Source organism: Peromyscus leucopus, chromosome 4 (genome assembly GCF_004664715.2).
Source record: "Peromyscus leucopus breed LL Stock chromosome 4, UCI_PerLeu_2.1, whole genome shotgun sequence".
In the NCBI taxonomy this organism is placed as follows: domain Eukaryota; kingdom Metazoa; phylum Chordata; class Mammalia; order Rodentia; family Cricetidae; genus Peromyscus; species Peromyscus leucopus.
The window spans coordinates 2,374,864-2,395,247 of NC_051066.1; the positions used below are offsets into that span (position 1 = coordinate 2,374,864).

The following is a 20,384-nucleotide window of genomic DNA, read 5'->3' on the forward strand; positions in this document are numbered from 1 at the left end:
CCCTGATTGTCAGTTCAGTCTCCATGAGCCCTTATGAGCCCTGCTTAGTTGATTTTGTGGGCTGTTTTCTAGTGGTGTCTTGATCTCTCTGGTTCCTACAATCCTTCCTTACGTCTTGTACAGGATTCCTGGAGTGCCCCCTAATTTTTGGCTGTGGGTATCTGCATCTGCTCCCATCAGTTGCTTGATAAAACTAAAAAGCCCTTCTTTATCCTGAAAAATCTCGACAGATTGATGCGACCGTGAAGCAAAAGCATGCCAGCCCAGGAAGCCTCGGTGATGAATGTACCTGTAATACAGCACGGTGAGGTGCTTGCTCTTGGTTGTCCAACATGATGGAGTGAGAGACGCCCAGGACTGTTAGAATGTATCTCTGTGTGTTGGGGCATCTTCAGAGACTGGTGATGGACAGTGACTCAGGGTGGGGAGACTTGCTCTGAGTAAGAATAGCACCGGGAAATTTACACACTGCCCAAAGAAAGAAGTGAGGTTAAGGCAGCACAGTGCCAGCAAGCCCTTTCTTTACTGAGTGACTGTGTCCATTGCTGTTGCCACCCACTGGGGCCATCAGACTACAGCTTCTTTGGTCTTGCAATGTGGACTCAGTATTAGTGACTGTCAGGGAGTTTCCAGGATTTCGCTGCTAGATTTGGAACTGTGCAGGGCGTCCTGCCTCCTGGACAGAGCCTGGTTTTCTGCATCTCCAGCATGCTGATGACCACAGTTGGATCATCTAGCCCCTACTGTGTAAGCCAATTTAGTAAATCCTACTTTTGAATATGTATATACACACATATTTCATTAATTCTGTACCTCTAGAAAACCCTGCCTAATACAGAAGGAAAATAAGATTGGAGACCCAAAGACATGAAGAAGCACAGTGCAGTCTACAAGAGTCAGCTAGGTGACTGGTGTCAGGTGCTGAGAAACTGTTTCTCCAGAACCAGGACATACAGATCACATGGAAATTAGGCTGTAGATCAAGGTTTTATCATTCCATGACTGTGGAATACAAATTCTGAACCTGAGAAGTCTTTAGTTGGATAGGGAGCTCTCTCTCTCTCTCTCTCTCTCTCTCTCTCTCTCTCTCTCTCTCTCTCTCCCTCTCTCTCTCTCTACACACACACACACACACACACACACACACACACACACACACACACACACACCTACCTACCACTTTACTGTCAAGGTCTATTTTTACCAATCCTTATAGAAGTAAGTCTATCCATTTGGTACTTAATCTTGTTCATCAGCTTTATCAGTTCCTCTAAACCCCATTTCATAATTGTTTCTTAAACTGTTGATAAACAGGTTCAGCATTGATGTCAATACTGTGTAGTGGATAGTTGCTATTTGGATCTTGACAGTATAGCTGAACAAGGGCTGGAAATAGACATAGCTAATACTGCCATAAAACAGAGTGACCATAGTGAGAAGATAGGAGCAACAGGCGGAGAAGGCCTTATGCTTCCCAGTAGTTGAGGGAATCTTGAGGAAATTGATATAGATCCTCAGGTAAGAGATGACAAGGCAGATGAAGGAGCCATCACAGATGCCATCTGTGGCTAAGTTTTCATTGATGAAGGTGAAAGAGCAGGACCATTTCAGCACAGAGTCGACATCACAGAAGTGATGGATGACATTTTATGAACAAAAGGAAGTCTGATTTTCCTTCCTTCCTTCCTTCCTTCCTTCCTTCCTTCCTTCCTTCCTTCCTTCCTTCCTTCCTTCCTTCCTTTATTTCTCCCCTCCCTCCCTCCCTCCCTCCCTCCCTCCCTCCCTCCCTCCCTCCCTCCCTCCCTCCCTCATTACCTTCCTATCTTTTTCTCTATCTTCCTTCCTTCTTTCTTCCACTCTTCAGGAATGGAATCAAACTTGTTAAATCACACATTAGGCAAGTGCTCTATTATCAAGCTATGCCTCACTACAGATAAATAACTCTTTTTAAAAATTGAGCTGTTTTTCCTACATTATTTATAGGCAAAGTAGTGAAGTCACCTAAGTCACAGGGAACTGAATATAAACAGCAATATGGAGACAAAAGGAGAGGGGAAAAAAGGTCAAGGGAGGGAGCAACTCACACTAGAAAATCCACCCCTCCACCTTTCTACTCCTTAGCTGAAAGTTTGTATCGATGTCAGGGGAAAGTAACAAAGAGGCAGATAGGAGTGAAGGCAGATTCAACTTGAGAGAGTGTATTTATAAAGTCATCTTCCTGTCTAGTGATGACTGGTCAAGTCTCTGAGATCAGAAGCCTCACCAGACACTCTCAAAATCTATTCCCCCAAGAGACAAGGCAAGCAAATATGCAGAATTCTTGACTGGTCCTAATTTGTCTTTTAAGTAACTTTTTAAATGGTGTCTTAGGTTTTATTTTTATTTTTTAAGAACACTTGTTTTTCAAACCGCTTATCAGTATGAATTTATTTCATTACTTCATTGTAACTAAAATATGATTAAACATTTTCAGCAAGAAGTTATGTCCTTCCTCATATCAGGAGGCATGTGTTACTCGTTTGTCAAATGTGGCAATTGTAAATTTAATCATGTGGTTTAAGTAATGATGCCTGATATCTCTATTGTAAATGCGGCATATCCTTTCTCTAAAAATATAAATGCTTTTGAAAATGAATAATTCTAAAGACTTGTTTTGTGCAGTGCTGATACTGAATCTGGTCTCATGCATGCTAAGTAAGCACTGCACCATGAGCTCTTCCGTAGCCAAAGACCAATATTTTTATTCAATAATTTTAGTGTGCTTTGATGACTTGCTTGAATCAATTATTGTAATTTTGATCCACAGACCTAGAAAATTATAATTTCCCATTATTTCTGCTTTTATGATTCTCTGTAGAGATGAACGTATCTTTCTTCTTTCTGTTCATTTCCAATAGTGTTGGTACCATTATGAGCTTGCATTTTGAACAATAAATGGCTTGAAATTAAAAAAAAATCTATTCCCTCTTTTGAAGATCTATTTGTTTTTATTTTATGTGTCTGTGTATTTGCCTGTACATGTGTTTGGCAGCATGTGAGTGACTGATGCCCATGGAAGCCAAAGGAGGGTGTGTGATCCCCTAGAACTGGAGACAGTCGTGAGTTGTCATGTGAGTGCTGAGAACTGAAGTACAGTCCTCTAGAAGAACAGCCAGTGCTCTTCACTGCTAAGGTGTCTTTCCAGCCCCTCAGAGTTGATATCTTACCTTGAGAATACTTCGATGTCTGGTTTCATGTGTTCATTCCACGTTCTTCATTTCTGTTCCATGAAATGGTCAGTCAAAAGTCAGGTAAATCTGTCAAGAGCCAGTCTCTCTCTCTCTCTCTCTCTCTCTCTCTCTCTCTCTCTCTCTCTCTCTCTCTCTCTCTCTCTCACACACACACACACACACACACACACACACACACACACGGAACAACATGCACAAAAATCCCATCTAATTTTAGAAAATCTCTCAATTCTTGGATTGGAATGCTCCCTTCCACAAGTTCTTGTCGCCACTCACATGCTGTAGTTGGTCCTAGTCTCTGCTTCCCTTGTGGGGATGCCTTATGTAACTGCACCACTGTGTCTCTAATGTGTGGTGCGGAGGGGGTGAGAACACAAATTAACCATGTGCCAAATGTCTCCAGGATCCAAAGGAATGAAAAGTGTTCTCCATCCCCAGGTGGCCCCATTCCCATCTCTTTGGGCTACCTTGTGTAATGTGATGCCTGCTCAGCTTGATGTGGGCATCCATGGTGATAAATTTCTTTCTTGTTCTTCCAAACTCTCAGAATGTTTACCTGGGAATTGTTTCAAGAATAACCAAAGACAGAGTAGCTACCTGTCATTGTAATCTGGACCCAGTTTTCCCTGTGAAACTTCAAAATGTCAATTTGGTCTCATGTTTAATACCACATTTACTAAATGGGCAGTTACCCCAACCTACCCTCCCAAAGTTAGAGACAGCTAGTTTAGAAACACTTAGAAAATCAAGCTTCTGCTAGTCTGACTAATTACACTTTCCACATTCTCATCAGACATTTTAAAGTTGATTTCCTATCTAGAAAATATGTATAAATACAGACACTAGTTTAGCTGTGACTTTATGACTTCATTCTGTAACAAAAGCAGTCTGAAAACTTTCCCATCTAACCTTTGGTCACCATTCCCTGTCACTCTTCAAGTCTTCTGCTTAGACATTTGGCTTCTGTTCCTCACTACCACCTCTGAGGGAGATCCAGACTGTAAGTACACACAATGCATGTATCAGGGTCCCAATAGCCCGCCTGATACATAGTACCTATTTCACTTATTAATTTCTGATCATATCTTATAATTCAATCATTTCCTTCTTCTTCTAGATTGTATTTCTCCAGCTCTACTAAGGTATAATTTATAAGTAAAATTTTTATGTTAAGTGCAGTGTGATAATTTGATTTAATATAGGTATATATTATGAAATTGTTGACAATTGATTAGTGAAAAAATTTTCAATACAATATAAACTGATCATCTTTCCCTTTCCCCAATTCCTCTCTTTTCCCACACAACCAACTCCATGCCCTTTCTTTCTTTAGCTTTCAAGAACAAACAAAACAAAACAAAACAAAAAACAAACCAACAGAAAAAAAAAACAAGAAGCTGGGTGGTGGTGGCACACGCCTTTAATCCCAGCACTCGGGAGGCAGAGGCAGGTGGATCTCTGTGAGTTCAAGGCCAGCCTGGTCTACAAAGCAAGTTCAAGGAAAGGCGCAAAGCTACACAGAGAAACCCTGTCTCAAAAAAACAAAAGAAAAAAAACAAGAAACACAGGCACACAAAATCTCCACAAAAATTCAAAAATGGAAAACAAAACATGCAATCAAAGACCTATATAAGACAAACAATTCCCCCCAACCAAAATGAGACAAAACATCTAAAAATACCATTGATTCAAAATAAATTTTAATGATTGTTAATTGACAATCTTGCACATATATGCCTTGGATGGGATCCACTCCATTTATTTCAGCAATGAGAAAGCTTTATTTCCATTTATCTCTATGACACAATCTGAGAAACACTTCTAATTTCAACACAGAATTTGCCATCAAGTTTTTGAATTGAATAAAATCTTGGAAATTATAATGGGGTGACAATACCCCTACTAGATACCACAGGCTAAGAAATAAAAAGCCCCGTGCCAGGAATGGGTTGCCTGTCTGTAATTGTTGGCTGGTGAGGTCCAATAGAGCACAGTGACACTGCAGTTTATTGCCAGTGCTCTTGGCTACCACCCCACAGCTTGAATGTAAAACCATACTGCTGAAGACACATTTAAGTCACAGAATATAGAGAAATGAAGCTGGTACTGACCTGGAAGCTTCATCCCTACTGGCTGGTTTTCATAGTGCTGGAAGTTGCCATACATGTTACTGGAGAAAACTAGCCATCAATTTTACCCAGCTGGGAACACTGTGAGCTACAATAATGACTGCTTGGCAAGACATTCCCACTTTTGCAATATTGCCATTAATATAATGAGAGAAACCAACCACTTTCTGGCTGGATTTAAGGCCTGCTCCACAAGACGAAAACAATACCTGGCACCATTATCAGGGTCAAGAACCTGTGGTAAGACAAAGTGACAGGCTCTAGGGGAGAACCTACCACTATTATTCTGCTAAATGGACATAGTATTAAATCAGCTTAAAGGATTTATTGTTATGTTCGTAGATTAGTGTATCTCTCAACCCTCATCAGAGAAGCTTTTTTATGCAGTAGCTGGTGGTTAACACAGACCCACAAGTGGACAAGGTGCAGAGAATGAAAGACTGTGAGATGCTCAGTCTTTCATGGAATATCTGTATTGCATACTCTCACATAAAGTCCTAGGATCTTTGGGGAAGAAGGGGAAGAAAGATTGTAAGAGCCAGGGGTGGTGAATGACTTCAGGGGAAGATTGTTTTCTGGACACAACAGGGCAGCTGCATGTATGAACTCATAGTAATTGTGGCAGCATGCTCTTTTTTCTTTAATTGTTGTTACACACACTCCTAAAAAAAATCTTCCTCAGTCTATATAATTTTACTTGTCTTTACATTATTTCAGGGCTGACAAGAGTTAGTGCAAGGTGGGCTTGGGTGGTACACAGGAGGGGTTGGCGGGAGTAAGGGAAAGGGGCAAGTTATGTAATAATACTTTAATTTAAAAATATTTTTAAAATCCCAGTATGGGAGGGTCATGAAGTTCCATCCTTATCTGGGGAGCTATTGGTAATTGATAGCTGCTGAGAGAGTAATAGTCAGTTTTGTTTAAGGTTATGGTCTCTGGAAGATCAACCCTACCCCAGTGGGTGGCCATATACCCAAGGGTGTGGGCAGCACACACTGGACTTGCATTTTTTTGTTTTTGTTTTTTTTAAATGAGAACACAAACTTGTGCGGGTAAGAAGGGGGGTAGATCTGGGAGGATTTGGGGGAAGGTTGTTAATATGATAAAAACACATCTGTATTTTATAATTAATAAAAGTAAACTCACAAAAATAAAAGTTTTAATAATTCATTTCCTATTTCTTTTGCTTGAGCTGTACAAACAAATGTACATTTTTATTTACTAATAAGTGAATCCTTAGGAAAAAGAAAATAGTTGAACTGAGCTCAACACTGGACACAGTGGTGAAATCATTGCAGATCCTTCCATCTAGAAGTATAGCCCAATACAGGAATTATACACAGTATACCTTAACCATACCTCAAAATTCTGAATTCACTTTTGTTAGGTAATATTTCTAATAACTGTATAAGTTCAGCATCAGTGGAAGTAGCATGAACTATTTGTTGTTTAGCCCTTCACTATGTGCCAGTTTCTACATACACACTAAATATATAGTGGTGTAGTTCTTACAGAGTATGCATAGAAATTAGGTGTTGTTTAAACTTTATACAAGGCTAGAGTTTAGAGTTCATCAACTTCATAGAACTTGGGGAAGCCGTATAACAGAATGATACTCAATTTTATTTGGATCCAAAAACTCCACTTTGGACTCTTACATCACAGGAAGACAAAAAAGTGGTAATTGTGTAATTTGTTAGGGTAATTAATTATTCATGGTGTCTGCCTGGGAGTTGATTGAATAGTTACCTCTACCCAATCAGAATTAATGGCATAGTGTTATTAGAAGAGATTTGAGGTTTCTTTTTTTAGCTTTTCCCTGAGAGCATGTCCATCTTTACTTAAGCGTTGGAAAGAATCATACCTGACATCCTTTCATAGCACTAGGGAGAAGATCCCATGGGCCACAGAGTTGCTAAATCTCACCCGGCCTTTCTAGCCCTGACCCTTGGCTGTAACACAAATCTGCTATCAGCACCACGGATAGATCCCCACAGCCAACCTGTAAGTAGGCTAAAGCTCAGAGTCCAGAGTCAGAGAAGATCCTTACTGGGTAAACATGTGATGGGGAGGCATCCTTTGTTCCTCATCATATTTTCCCCAACCAGCTCTCATGTTCACCCACAATCTGTCAGTCACACTGTATCCATCCATGTGTAACACCACCTTCTCTTTCTTATGTTCTCATTCCCCTTCCTTCCCTCTTGGTCACCTTTCCCCACATTTGACAACTTTGCTTGTTTATGTATCCATCTTGTCCCATTTATCATTCTTACCTTTGCTCTCCTTCATCTATACCCTTCTATGAGTCTTCCCTCCTCTCTTTTCTCCTTGTATCCTGTCCACATTTCTATTCTTTGACTTAATGAATGTCTACAAGCTCTCCCTGTTCCCTCAAAATCCTAATTATTTTACCCTAACCATTTCCTTTAAATTATCAGCCTTAAATCTACTTCTGCTCTAATTATTTCAAAATCCTTTTCTCTTATTTTACTTATTAAAAAATTCTTAAATTGAAAAATAAGATTTGTATGTATTTCTCATGTTCAACATGATGTTTGCATACATTGTGAAGTGGTTTAATCAAGTAAATTAATATAAGCATTATATCAAATTAATGCTTATTTTTTTCTGGTATGAACACAAAATATACTCTAAATTATTTTCATGGATGTAATGTATCATAATTATTTTAGTCACTATGTTGTACAGTAGATTCCTTGAACTTATTTCTACTATCTAACTGAAGTTTTGTATGTTTTTGAATGTTTTAAATTATTTCTTTCAATTTTGAAATTATAATGTTTTGATTAGCATGTACTTATTCCTTGACCTTCTCTGCTACCATGAGTCTTTCCATTCCTTACTTAATAAGTCTACTCAGTCCACGCTCTCTTTACATCCCTCATTTCCATTCTCATCCACCATCTTGCATTCTTTGTTTTCTATTCTTGTTAGTTCTTCTCTTCACTATGTCTTCATGTTTGTTGTTGAGCCTCACAGGTCTTTTAGTCATTTCTCAAAGGGAAAGCTCACACAAACTTTTCAGAAGCATGATTTTTTAGAAAAAGTATTTAAGAGAAACTACCAATTAAAAGTAAACTTTGCAGTTCAGTAATTATTTTTGAAAGTTTGTCATTTATATAAAGCTGTTTTCCACTATATATAGACATGTAAACATACACACCCGCTCAGTATTATCCAAACACATCATCCATTCAGAATGCCAGCTGCCCTCTGAGTAAAATGGAAAGCCAATTTGTTTTCAACTAGAAATGTTTCGATGTGTCAGGCCTTGGGATTTTGTTACCTTCTTAGCAATTTTTCCATGACCTTAGTGTTTCCCTGACCCTATCTAAAACTGAAATGAGACCAGCTTCAAATAAGACCCACTGTCCCTTTGCTCACATTCATGATATTACACACATCGTACTGTTTTACACTCAACATTTATGTTTTATTTTCTTCATGCCATGGCTTCTTTGTGGCCTTTGTATTGAGTTGTTTCCACATCTTATCACAAGTTAGCAATCAATAATGGTAGAAGAGATAAATCAATAAATAAATGAATGGCCAAGTAAGTGAGTAGTTTCATTTTATATGACTACCTGTTGTACTAATTTAGTAAAAAATATTTCCAGGAAGCCATAGACAAATTTTTTTTTACCACCCCAAACTCAAATTCTTTCTTTTCTCTCTGCTTTTATGTACTTGAGAAGAATGGATTCCAGTTTTCAAACACTATTTAAAATAGAGGTTGCACTGTGTGAAAAAATACTACTTGAATAATTCATAGATTATTTGAATGCCTAGTATGGTGATTCATCCACCTCTATCTTTCCTGTTTTTCATGTGATTGTCCTCTGTCACCTGCTCTCCAATTCCTATCATCCTTTCTGGTCCTTCATGTGGATTTCTAACTCTCCATTCTATACAACTCTCAGCTCCATTGCATGTAGCACTTTCCACAGGAACTAAAGAGCAAACCTTCAGCACTTTTTTGTAACAGTTGGTTTGCCCAGGTGTGGAGACTTCTGAGTCATAAAGAGTCTGCAGTAAGTTCATCAATGACTGGACATGCTATTTTGTCTTGCTTTTGTGGAAGTCCTAGGTAAAGGAACTGGGAATGTAACTGAATACAAGATAAAAGAGACAACCTTCTAGCATTATGAAAGTTTCCATAAATTTATAACTGGTTTCTCTATGTCCTGTCACCTAAGTGTATCATGTTTCCAGAATAGAGTCTTAACATCTAGTTGTGATGGGCAACCTAGAGTATGGCAATAACTTGTTTTGTTTTGGGTATCTCCAGGTTCTTCTTGACCAGCAACTCATAGGAAGGTAACCCATACCTGGCACTGAGATTTTCATTTCACAACCAATGTCTTCTGGGCATGGCATTATCCATCTATGCAGGGTACCTCTGTTAAACTCCTTAAAAACGATATTGTCTATAACTTATACATTAGTGGGTTTTCATAAGGCTTCATTGTACATCCTTAGTTTTAATTTGCCCTCTACTTCCTTCTACTTCCCATTTCCCCACCCCCAACCCCTACTTAAACCTTTAACTTTCAGTATTATCTCCATGTTATTTTATATCACACACTCTCTTATATTTTCTTAAGTTACATTTTTTTGCTTGGGTGACAAGACAGTGGTTTCCATAAAGCTTTTTCATATGGCCACCATTTTGGTTCATCTTTCCCCTGACCCTTCATTTCTCTCTCTTCCCATCCACTTCCATGCTTATAATATTTATTTTCCACTTTAGTCACTGAATATACTAAAAATAATGTATACCAATGGTTGAATCCTGTCATTTTTTCATTATTAACTGGTTCATAATGAATAGATTTTGGATATTTTTCTTAATTTGAAAACTTTGGTAGATTTTATTTTTGGATTTTTTTTTTTTGCACAGTTTGAAGTCTGTAAGTTCCCGAGAAGTGTTACATTTGCTTCTATGAGGTACTCCAATGTGTTTGCCCACTAGTATGCTTTGTGAATTAGCATTTCTCTTCTTCTTCTTTTTTTTTTTTTTTTGACTTCAGGTTTCTGGCTTTATTAGTTCCATATGATCACATACTAGGAAAGGGAAAATCAAATGGAACAAGAAATTTTTTCTGGGAAAACACAGTTCATTTTGACCACAGTAACATGAAAATGTTCATAAAATGTCCATGTTGTAGGTAAGATGTGGTACCTGGGTATAGATTCAAAATTGAAAAGAAAGTAATCTTGTGACACAAAGCATATGACATGGATCCAAATCACTTGAAAGGGTTGGGCAGAATAAGAAATGTTGTTTTAACTTTGACACAAAGGCTGTGTCTTTATCTACTGCTATCTCAGTCAGCAATTGCAACTCCACAGTTACCAGCCTGCTTCTCTCCCAGTGGCCTGATAGGTCAGACCACTGGCTGATCAGAATTCTCTCCCATGGGCACCAACCAATTCTGTTGCTTTAATAAAATATCTATCATTCTAATTATGAATGAGACTCAAGATTCAATGGCTAGGGTGAAAATCTGTGAGCTCAGAGAAACTGAGCTAACCTTTTCTCCTTCCTGTCATTCAAGGAAGATCCGTGTTTCAACTTCACCAAACCAGAAAACCCTGCAACACTCTAAACCCACCCTACTGCTTACTGTGCAGTAAGCACTCTCCCAGATGCACTCTGAGGTTCTATGATTACTTTCTGTCAACTAGTTGCTAATACACCCTCCTGACCCAAGGTTTATTTTATTTAATTAGTGCAGAGGCTAACTAGGGGTTCATAGTGTGATCAAATACCCCCACACACACACACATATCCCCCTTTTGTCAAAATAAAAAGGAAAGGTTTTAACTCTAACACAGTAAAACTATATACAAGAGGAACAGTTATTAGGTATTGTCTAAATAAAAAGAAAAGGTTTTAACTTTAACAAGATAAAACTATATACAATAAGAAAAATTATCAAGGAAGGATTACATTTATAATGTCCAATCCATTTGTATTTGGCAAATTCAGAGAAACTTCTTTATTATCTATACTATGTTAGTGAGTCCAAAGTTGTACATAACTCACTTTTTCTTCTAACTTATATTACCAATGCAAAACTATCTTCTTAGACCTCAAAACTTTTTCTTAGAAAAACAACTTAAACTTTCATGTCTCTCAATCTTTGTACATTATATACCTCTTAAACAAGTTTCTTTTTTTTGAATTTGGTAGCAAGCAAAAATATAACAATAATTCTCTCTTCATCAACTCAATCAGAGACCCCAGAAGAATATAATACACCCTGAGTGTACAGTAAGTGCAGAACAAGCAGCTTCTAAAACTATAGAAGTGACAAAAACATCTAGCTGCCTGGACAGTCACCCAAGTTTCCTCTGTAATATTTGGGCATCCTTATTCAGGCTACAGGCCTAGAATATCTACAGTCTTTTCTGTAAAGCAGGAATTTTGAGGTACTGTCTTGGCGAAGTTCAGCAGTCTTTTTCCTTTGTGTTTGGCTTGTTCAATTTATACAGTATCCAGTCAGCAGTCAAGGCAAGGGCAGTTTCTTGCCTGAATGGCAAAGTTTGTCACAATGAAAGCAAACTCCATATGGAGATTCTTTGATGCTCATTATCCTTTCATGAAGTAAATTGGTGCTGCCAGGTGCAGATCTATCTCACTGTAATGAAAAGCTTTAGGTTATTAAACATCTTAAATGCCACATTCTGTAGGTCTCTGAAGAATTTTAAGATTACCTATCCATCTAAAATATATCTGTGTATAACCTTGAAAACATACTTAACATAACAAGTTTGACAGTTATAGATGACTGACTACTAACCTGTATTTCTTAATTATGCATTACATTTTTAAATGAGCTGCATAGGTACAATACTTTAAACAAGAATAGAAACATACATACATACATACATATATGTGTGTGTATATAAAACAAATATATATGACAAAAACAAGCTTAAATTTGTATCAATATACAAAAATACTTTAAACGAGAGTAGAAACATATATAGAGTATGTTCTAACAAAAATAACCTTAAATTTGTATCAATATACAAAAATCCTTATCAATGTAAAATATAATGTAAAATAAGATTAATAGTTGCATTTTAGTTTAAAGTATATTCAACATTCTACCCTTTTATCCTATCCTTTCCATAGTCCCCCTCTCTTTTTTTTTTCCAGAAAGAGATACTTAAATCAAACCTCCCTTGCTGAGTTTTATGCATTACCATAGCCAGTGACAATTTGCAATCAAATCCTTTAAGTGATGGCAACTATTCATAACTCACCCAATGATCAGAAACCAACCACCCCAACTCTTGGGAATGTGGGTGGTTTATACTTAAAATTATTTACTGCTCTCCCAGGATGACAGCATCTTTAGGGGACTGTTAAATTGGGATTATGATCAAGTCCTAGGGAAACCAGGTATATTATTTTTTGTTTAGTCTCTATGTGATGGAAAATTGTAAAGCTTATATGAAGTCTTGGCTGGATAGTCTGTGTGCTGGACCATCTCAGCTAACTGCCTTGAAATTGTTCTGAGCAGTTTGTAGGTCAAAGCTGATCTTTGGGTGGTGTTTTTCAACTCAATGGTTATTACTACAATCTAAGTAGAATTGTCATTGGGGCATTCCATCATCTTTTTGGAGACTTCAAAGGTCACTGTTAGAAATGGTCATGGTTCACCACAGGAAACTTAGACATTTTAAATGCCAGATGCAGCAGAATTCAGAGGTTAAAGAATCATAATCTATTAAGTATATTCAGGGTACATGAATTTAGTGAATTAGCATTTCTATAGAAAATGTTTTCCAATCCATGTAGTAAAGGCTGAGAGATCTGAGTTTCCATGTGGTTTCTCATATCTAGTATTGGTATTTATACATATAGAACTATGCCTATATCAGCATCTATCTGTACAGATTCTTGTTTGTGTATCCCAGTCACTGAAAGTTTAGCTTTTAGAATGTCTAGAATTCATCTGGTGGTTTATATTTTCTTCACCACACAGGTCAAACATCTCATTCTCTAAACCACATGGAATGTTATCACTCAAGATTTGAAGTCTGAAGACTAATATTGAATTGTATCCATCATTATTGCCATCTACCATTTATTATAGACTTGTGTTTTCTTTGTATTCTTTTTTTAATTTAAATTTTTATTTTATATGCACTGGTGTTTTGCCATGGGTGGTTGAGTCCTCTGGCACTGGAGTCACAGACAACTCTGAGCTGCCATGTGGTTGCTGGGAGTAGAACCCCAGTCCTCTGGAAGAGCAGTCAGTGCTCTTAACCACTGAGCCATCTCTCCAGCACCTGCATTCTTAAAAGAATGATCATCACAGTATTTCCTCCAAATTAGTTTCTGGAGAGAGAGAGAGAGAGAGAGAGAGAGAGAGAGAGAGAGAGAGAGAGAGAGAGAGAGAGGATGGGAAAGGAGAGTAATGGACAGAGATAGAGATAGAAATAACGATAGATAGATAGATAGATAGATAGATAGATAGATAGATAGATAGATAATGAATTAGAGTGATATACAGGTATGAGAGCACATAATGTTCACGGATGAAGGAAAAGTGTGTATTGGTTAGATGGCATATGGAGAGAGATCAAGGACTGATAATGAAAGTTGTATACAGGACAGAGAAGACTGCTTGGACTTGATTCTGAACTCATGTCCATTTAAATATGAAGTCGTGTGTCTGGAGCTTCACTCTGGTGTTACTGTAGAAGACCTATCAGAGCAGCTATGCAGAGGAATGATACCAGATAACAGGAATGAGGTTGTGAAAATTTGTACTGGTCAAAGATGGCAAAAATTAAGCAGTGATAACACATTACCAACAAAGGTTAGACTTAAGAAAAAACACAGAAATCAGAGATTGGGTATGGAGGAGTAAGGCAGGGATTCCTTCGGGTGTCAGTTTGTACATCAGGCAAATAATAATGGCAATACTATTTGACTAACACAAGTCAAAAAGAGAAAAATTAGGTAATCTTGAGACAATTCAAGAAATTTTCCTCTAAAAGCTAATTGTTTGAAAGACCCATTTCTTTATATGTTATGTTTCTTAAAGGTTCTGTACAGGTTCAAGAAAATAAATCATGAAGGGGACAATGAAGCGAGGTGTGGATGGAACACAGAGATGAAAGCAGTGGATACAGGTAATTATTTCATGATGGTTGCCAGCCTGCAGGAAAATACAAGAACACATGAAGAGTTTCTCACTATAAGTAAGATTTTATAAGGACATAAAGGTGTGTAGATTAGATGGAATGAGTTTCTAGGATAGGTTGGAAAGATAGGTGTAAAGGGGAGAAATAGCTAAAAAAAAAAAAAAACTAAGAGGAAGAAGTATATATAGAGTTGAAACCAAGTATTTAAGGACCTTGAATGACATTACTAAGTTAGGTAGAAGTGATCTATCTGATCATTAACCTCTGACTGATATTCCTTTTAGGCAGGCTCTCTGTTACTCATCATGGACTGTGCTCCTAATGCTTCACATTCTCCAATTTTCTTGCTCCTTGGATTCTCTAGGGCTGGTGTCCCTCACAGTTTCCTCTTTTTCTTGTTCTTATTTATTTACCTGACCACCATATTGGGGAATGTGACTTTGATACTACTCATCTCCTGGGACTCCAGGCTCCACTCACCTATGTATTATCTACTGCGTGGCCTCTCCACGATAGACTTGGGGCTATCCACAGTTACCTTGCCCCAGCTGTTGGTTCATCTGGCATCTGATTCCCCAGCCATTCCTGCAGCCCGCTGTTTGACTCAGTTCTTCTTCTTTTATGCATTTGGAGTCACAGATACACTTGTCATTGCTGTCATGGCTCTGGATCGCTATGTGGCCATCTGTGACCCTCTGCACTATGCTTTCGTAATGAATCAACAAATCTGTGCGCGCTTACTGGCCTTGAGCTGGGTGATATCCATAGTACACACCATGCTGCATGTGGGGCTCATCTTGCCATTGTGTTGGGCTGGAGATGCCAGGGGCAATGTGAACCTTCCACATTTCTTTTGTGATCACCGACCACTCCTGCGAGCCTCTTGCTCTGACACACATTCCAATGAATTGGCTATATTCTTGGAGGGTGGCTTCCTCATGCTGGGCCCTTGTTCCCTTATTGTACTTTCCTATGCCCGAATAGGGGCCACCATCTTACGATTGCCTTCAGCTGCTGGTCGCCGCAGAGCAGTCTCCACCTGCGGGTCCCATCTCACCATGGTTGGCTTCCTTTATGGCACGATTATTTGGGTCTACTTCCAGCCTCCCTCCCAGAACTCCCGGAATCAAGACATGGTGGCTTCGGTGATGTACACTGCTATTACCCCATTGGCTAATCCATTTGTTTATAGTCTCCGCAATAAGGATGTGAAAGGTGCCCTCCGCAGGCTGCTGAGACAGGGAAGAGTGGACTGCTGAAGAGCCTGCTTTGAGGTATTAGGTAGAAGAGGATGGACAAGGGCTGATTTTGATCATGGCTGGTTTGAGGGATGATAAGAGGAGGCAATAACCTACAGAACTGAAGCTACTCCTAATTTGGCTCATGTCAATATGTGTTATGATATAGCTGTGAGCCTTCCACACTAACCCCCACATATGATGAGGGCTGCTTTACTTACATGTCTCTCATATGTTTTCATCAGGCCAACTATCTTTAAACATCTAGCCTGGGTTGCTTTGATTCCAGAGTTTTTAAGGAATATCAATATAAGATTATAAAATTATGAGTTAAATCAAGCACAGTGGAGTTACCCAAAGTGATGTTTAATGTGGCATGCTTTCATATAGCATGTGTTGGTGCACATAGAAGGAAGAGACAACAATAAACTGGGTAGGCAAATTCACTACTTATTCTAGTTAATGAACAAGAAAAAGTACAATGGAGAGTGTGGAATGATAATTATAATTCTGCTATTTCATTGTCTGCCTCAATGTCCATGGGTCACTCTAATGTGAACATCTAACTGAAGTTCCACTTTATATATTTTAAATTATGTTCGATATTTATTTTATAAACAAAATAAAGATAGATAAGTATAAATATCATAATTACTTCATTGTAGAAAAACCCTAACTTTGAATAATGAAGAAAAATGGTTTGATTTAGTTTTCTGGTAGCAAGAAATTGGCAACTGCTTTGGCACCTCTTAGTGTAGTAACATGGTCATTCTGATGGTCTCAGTTTTCATCTTCATGCACCAAATGTTAGCCTTTCAGTACATCTGAGATGCAGCTTTACTTAAGCATGTTGTAATGATATGTTTCCTTTTTCTGAGGATTCACGGGACTCCTATAACTTCTAATTTATGAGAAGAACTCTAGAGTCACCCAAAGAAATAGAATGACCTTGGCCTCTTTCAACATCACTGCTCAAACCAAGGTTTCATCTTCTCTGCTTCCCCCACTTCCTGAGTTTTCTGATTCGTATATTCTTTTGTAGGTGCCCTACCTATCTCAGGGCCATCAAGCCTGAGATCATCTCAATTTAAATTCAATCCCCTTATTTCCCCCATTCACTTCTGAGCTATTTTTCCCACTAATCAAATATTAGTGTACATTCAGCAATTTTTGACACAGTTTGTTGGGAGCAAAGACTTCATTTATGTGCCTGTTCTTGTGAGATGGCACTGTTCATTCACTTGAACTTCTTAACATCATTGCTCGGTTTTTGGCTGACAAGTTCTTCCCTCACTTCGAGTCTTTGAGAACTTCCCTATATTTACCTCATTTTGTCACAGAACTTGTCCACTATCAAAACATCACATGGCTTTTCAAGTCTTTTAAGTTACTATCACCTTTTAATGACAATCTAGGGAAATAGGTCCTCACAATAGGTTCATTATATATGCTTTATATTTGTTTTCATAAGCATCATTGGTGTAAGATTCTAACAAGTTACCATTGTTCCCTCTTTTTGTCTGTGCTGGTGCTTTCCAATTTACTCTGTGTCACAATCACATGATGAGTCTTAATAATTCTGTCTGGGCCCCAAATCTAGACACCTGTGTTCAATTGGCATGAGGTAAAGCATAAGTATTTAAAAAAGAATCCCCAGATAATTCTGCTATTTAGCTATAATTGAGACCATTGGTCTTGATAGTGTCATGTGCTTTGAAGTTTACTAAATCATCCTAAAAATCTTCTTACCAGCTTCTTCCATTTGAGTAGTAGTAATGGCTAACTCACACAGTACTCAGGATTCATCAGTTATTGTTTTAGGTTCTCTCCTGTACTAATCTATTCATCCCCCAAACCTTAAGAGATAGTTGATAGTGATTTATATTTGCTTTAGTCTTTTAGAAAAGGTCTTTCTTGGGGTCCCGTTTTCCAGGTAGCCTCACTGGTGATGTGAGTAGCAGTCCAGTCATCCTTGTTCCACATCTAGCATCTTCCTATGAGTAAGTACATACCATATTTGTCTTTCTGAGTCTGGGTTACCTCACTCAGGATGATTTTTTTCTAGATCCATCCATTTGTCTGCAAACCTCATGATGTCATTGTTTTTCTCTGCTGAGTAGTATTCCATTGTGTATATGTGCCACAATTTATTTATCCATTCTTCAGTTGAAGGGCATCTAGATTGTTTCCAGGTTTTGGCTATTACAAACAATGCTGATATGAACATAGCTGAGCAAGTGCTCTTGTGGTATGATTGAGCATTTCTTGGGTATATGCCCAGGAGTGGTATAGCTGGATCTTGGGGGAGATTGATTCCCAATTTTCTAAGAAAGCGCCATATTGATTTCCAAAGTGGTTGTACAAGCTTGCATTCCCACCAGCAGTGAAGGAGAGTTCCCCTAGTTCCACATCCTCTCCAGCATAAAGTGTCTTCAGTGTTTTTGATCTTAGCCATTCTGACAGGTGTAAGGTGGTATCTTCAGAAAGACACGGAGAAATGGATGAGATCTACATGAACAGCCTGGACATGAGTGGGAGCAATGAAGGGCGAGGGTCTAGGGAAAGAGAGCGGGAGATCCTAGCTGGATCAAGAAAAGAGAGGGAGAACAAGGAATAGGAGACCATGGTAAATGAAGACCACATGAGAAAAGGAAGAAACAAAGAGCTAAAGAGGCCCACAGAAATCCACAAAGATACCCCCACAAAAGACTGCTGGCAATGGTTGAGAGACAGCCAGGACTGACCTACTCTGGTGATGGGATAGCCAAACACCCTAATAGTTGTGCCAGAAACTCCATCCAAGGACTGAGGAATCTGGATGCAGACATCCACGGCTAGGCTCCTGGTGGAGCACTGGGAGTCTAATTAGTGAGAAAGAGGAGGGTTTATATGAGCGAGAATTGTTGAAACCAAGGTTGGATAAAGCACAGGGACAAATAACCAAATGAATGGAAACACATGAACTATGAGCCAAAGGCTGAGGGGCCCCCAACTGGATCAGGCCCTTTGAATAGGTGAGACAGTCGATTGGCTTGATCTGTTTGGGAGGCATCTAGGCAGTGGTACCAGGTCCTGTGCTCGTTGCATGAGTTAGCTGTTTGAAACCTGGGACTTATGCAGGGACACTTGGCTCAATCTGGGAGGAGGGGACTGGACCTGCCTGGACTGAGTCTATCAGGCCGATCCCAGTCCTGGGGGAGACCTTGATCTGGAGGAGGTGGGAATGGGAGGTGGGCTGGGGGGAAGGGGAGTGGGGCAGGAAGGGAGAGAAAAAGGGAATCTGTGGCTGTTATGTAGAACTGAATAGTATTGTAAAATAAAAAAAGAAAAGAAAAGAAAAGGTCATGTTTGATCTTGAACTGGTGCTGCTCTTGATGCCTCAGTCTCCTTAGTGCTAAAGTTACAGGCATCAGCCACCATGCCTGACTGATAGCTTCTATTATTACCCCCATGAGGTATAGAGAGAATAACTGATTGCCTAGAGGCAGTTGTCGACAGACTGAGAATCCTGTTTACTTGTATACTGTATTGCCTCCAAAAATGGAACTCAGTTTTCACTTCTCATTAGCTGCATCTAAGTCTAGATCTTTATCACATCCCATGCAAATTACTAACATGCTTCCTGACCTCCAATCTGTACCATAGTTCACAGTGTTAATACAGTGGAGCACATTGTGCAAACCAGCACACATGTACCCAGAGCCTTGGGATTTTGAGTCTTCAAGCTTGTAATCAGTGCTGAATTTTATCATTTCCCTATTACTACTTTATTTGAGGTTTTTGCTGAGTCTTGCTGGTTTACCACCTTGTATATGACTGTGCATTATAGACTATTAAGCTGTAAGAAAAAGTTGTCATTGTTCTTGTCTACTTTTTCAAGTTCATTGACATAATTTCTGAAATTGAATTTTAATGCTTGACAACAGAAAGGACTATGTTATATATTTATGAACTATTTCCCATGGCAGCTGATCACAAAACAGTGTGTATATCTATTCCTAAGCACTCATTATCAGCAACTTATTTTTTCACTTGGTGATTTGATATTTGCAGAGCAGTAAGTAAAAAGTCACTCTTTTTATCATCATGGTGCAGCATGGTGACCTGCAGGAAGACATGGTGACATGCAGGCAGACATGGTGACATGCAGGAAGACATGGTGACATGCAGGAAGACATGGTGACATGCAGGCAGACATGGTGCTGGAGAAGGATCTGGGAGTCCCAAATCTTGATCTTCAGACAACTGGGCATAGCTTGAGCATAGGAGACCTCAAAGTCTGCACCACAGTAACACACTTCCTCCAAGGCCACACCTTTTAGTAATGCCACTCCTTATGAGCTTATGGGACCAGTTACATTCAAACTACATCCCTTTACAAGATTCTTGACTTTGGGGTTTGTTTTGACACTATATAGGTTGACCAGAGCATCTCAATAATGCATATTTTCATAATAACAACTTAGATAAAATTTACAGAATTCTTAGCATGGTATTAAGAAACACTTACCATGGGGTCACAATATTTCTCTAGTGATAATTTTCACAGGAACCTTTAAAAACCATCACATTCAAGTTTCACTGTGGAGAAGCAA

The 20,384-nt window shown here is 38.8% G+C and overlaps 1 protein-coding gene across 1 annotated transcript; it reads left to right on the plus strand.

Annotated features, from left to right (window-relative positions):
- The first annotated feature begins 14,856 nt into the window (after positions 1 to 14,856).
- Positions 14,857 to 15,810, plus strand: LOC114686032 (olfactory receptor 1B1). Its single transcript, XM_028860683.1, has one exon. It carries the CDS (start codon positions 14,857 to 14,859, stop codon positions 15,808 to 15,810), a length of 954 nt encoding a protein of 317 aa, XP_028716516.1.
- The last annotated feature ends 4,574 nt before the right edge of the window (positions 15,811 to 20,384 follow it).

What these genes read in the sequence shown, in the direction of transcription:
- LOC114686032 (XM_028860683.1), top strand. Translation starts at nt 14,857, where the DNA reads ATGGACTGTGCTCCTAATGCTTCACATTCTCCAATTTTCTTGCTCCTT.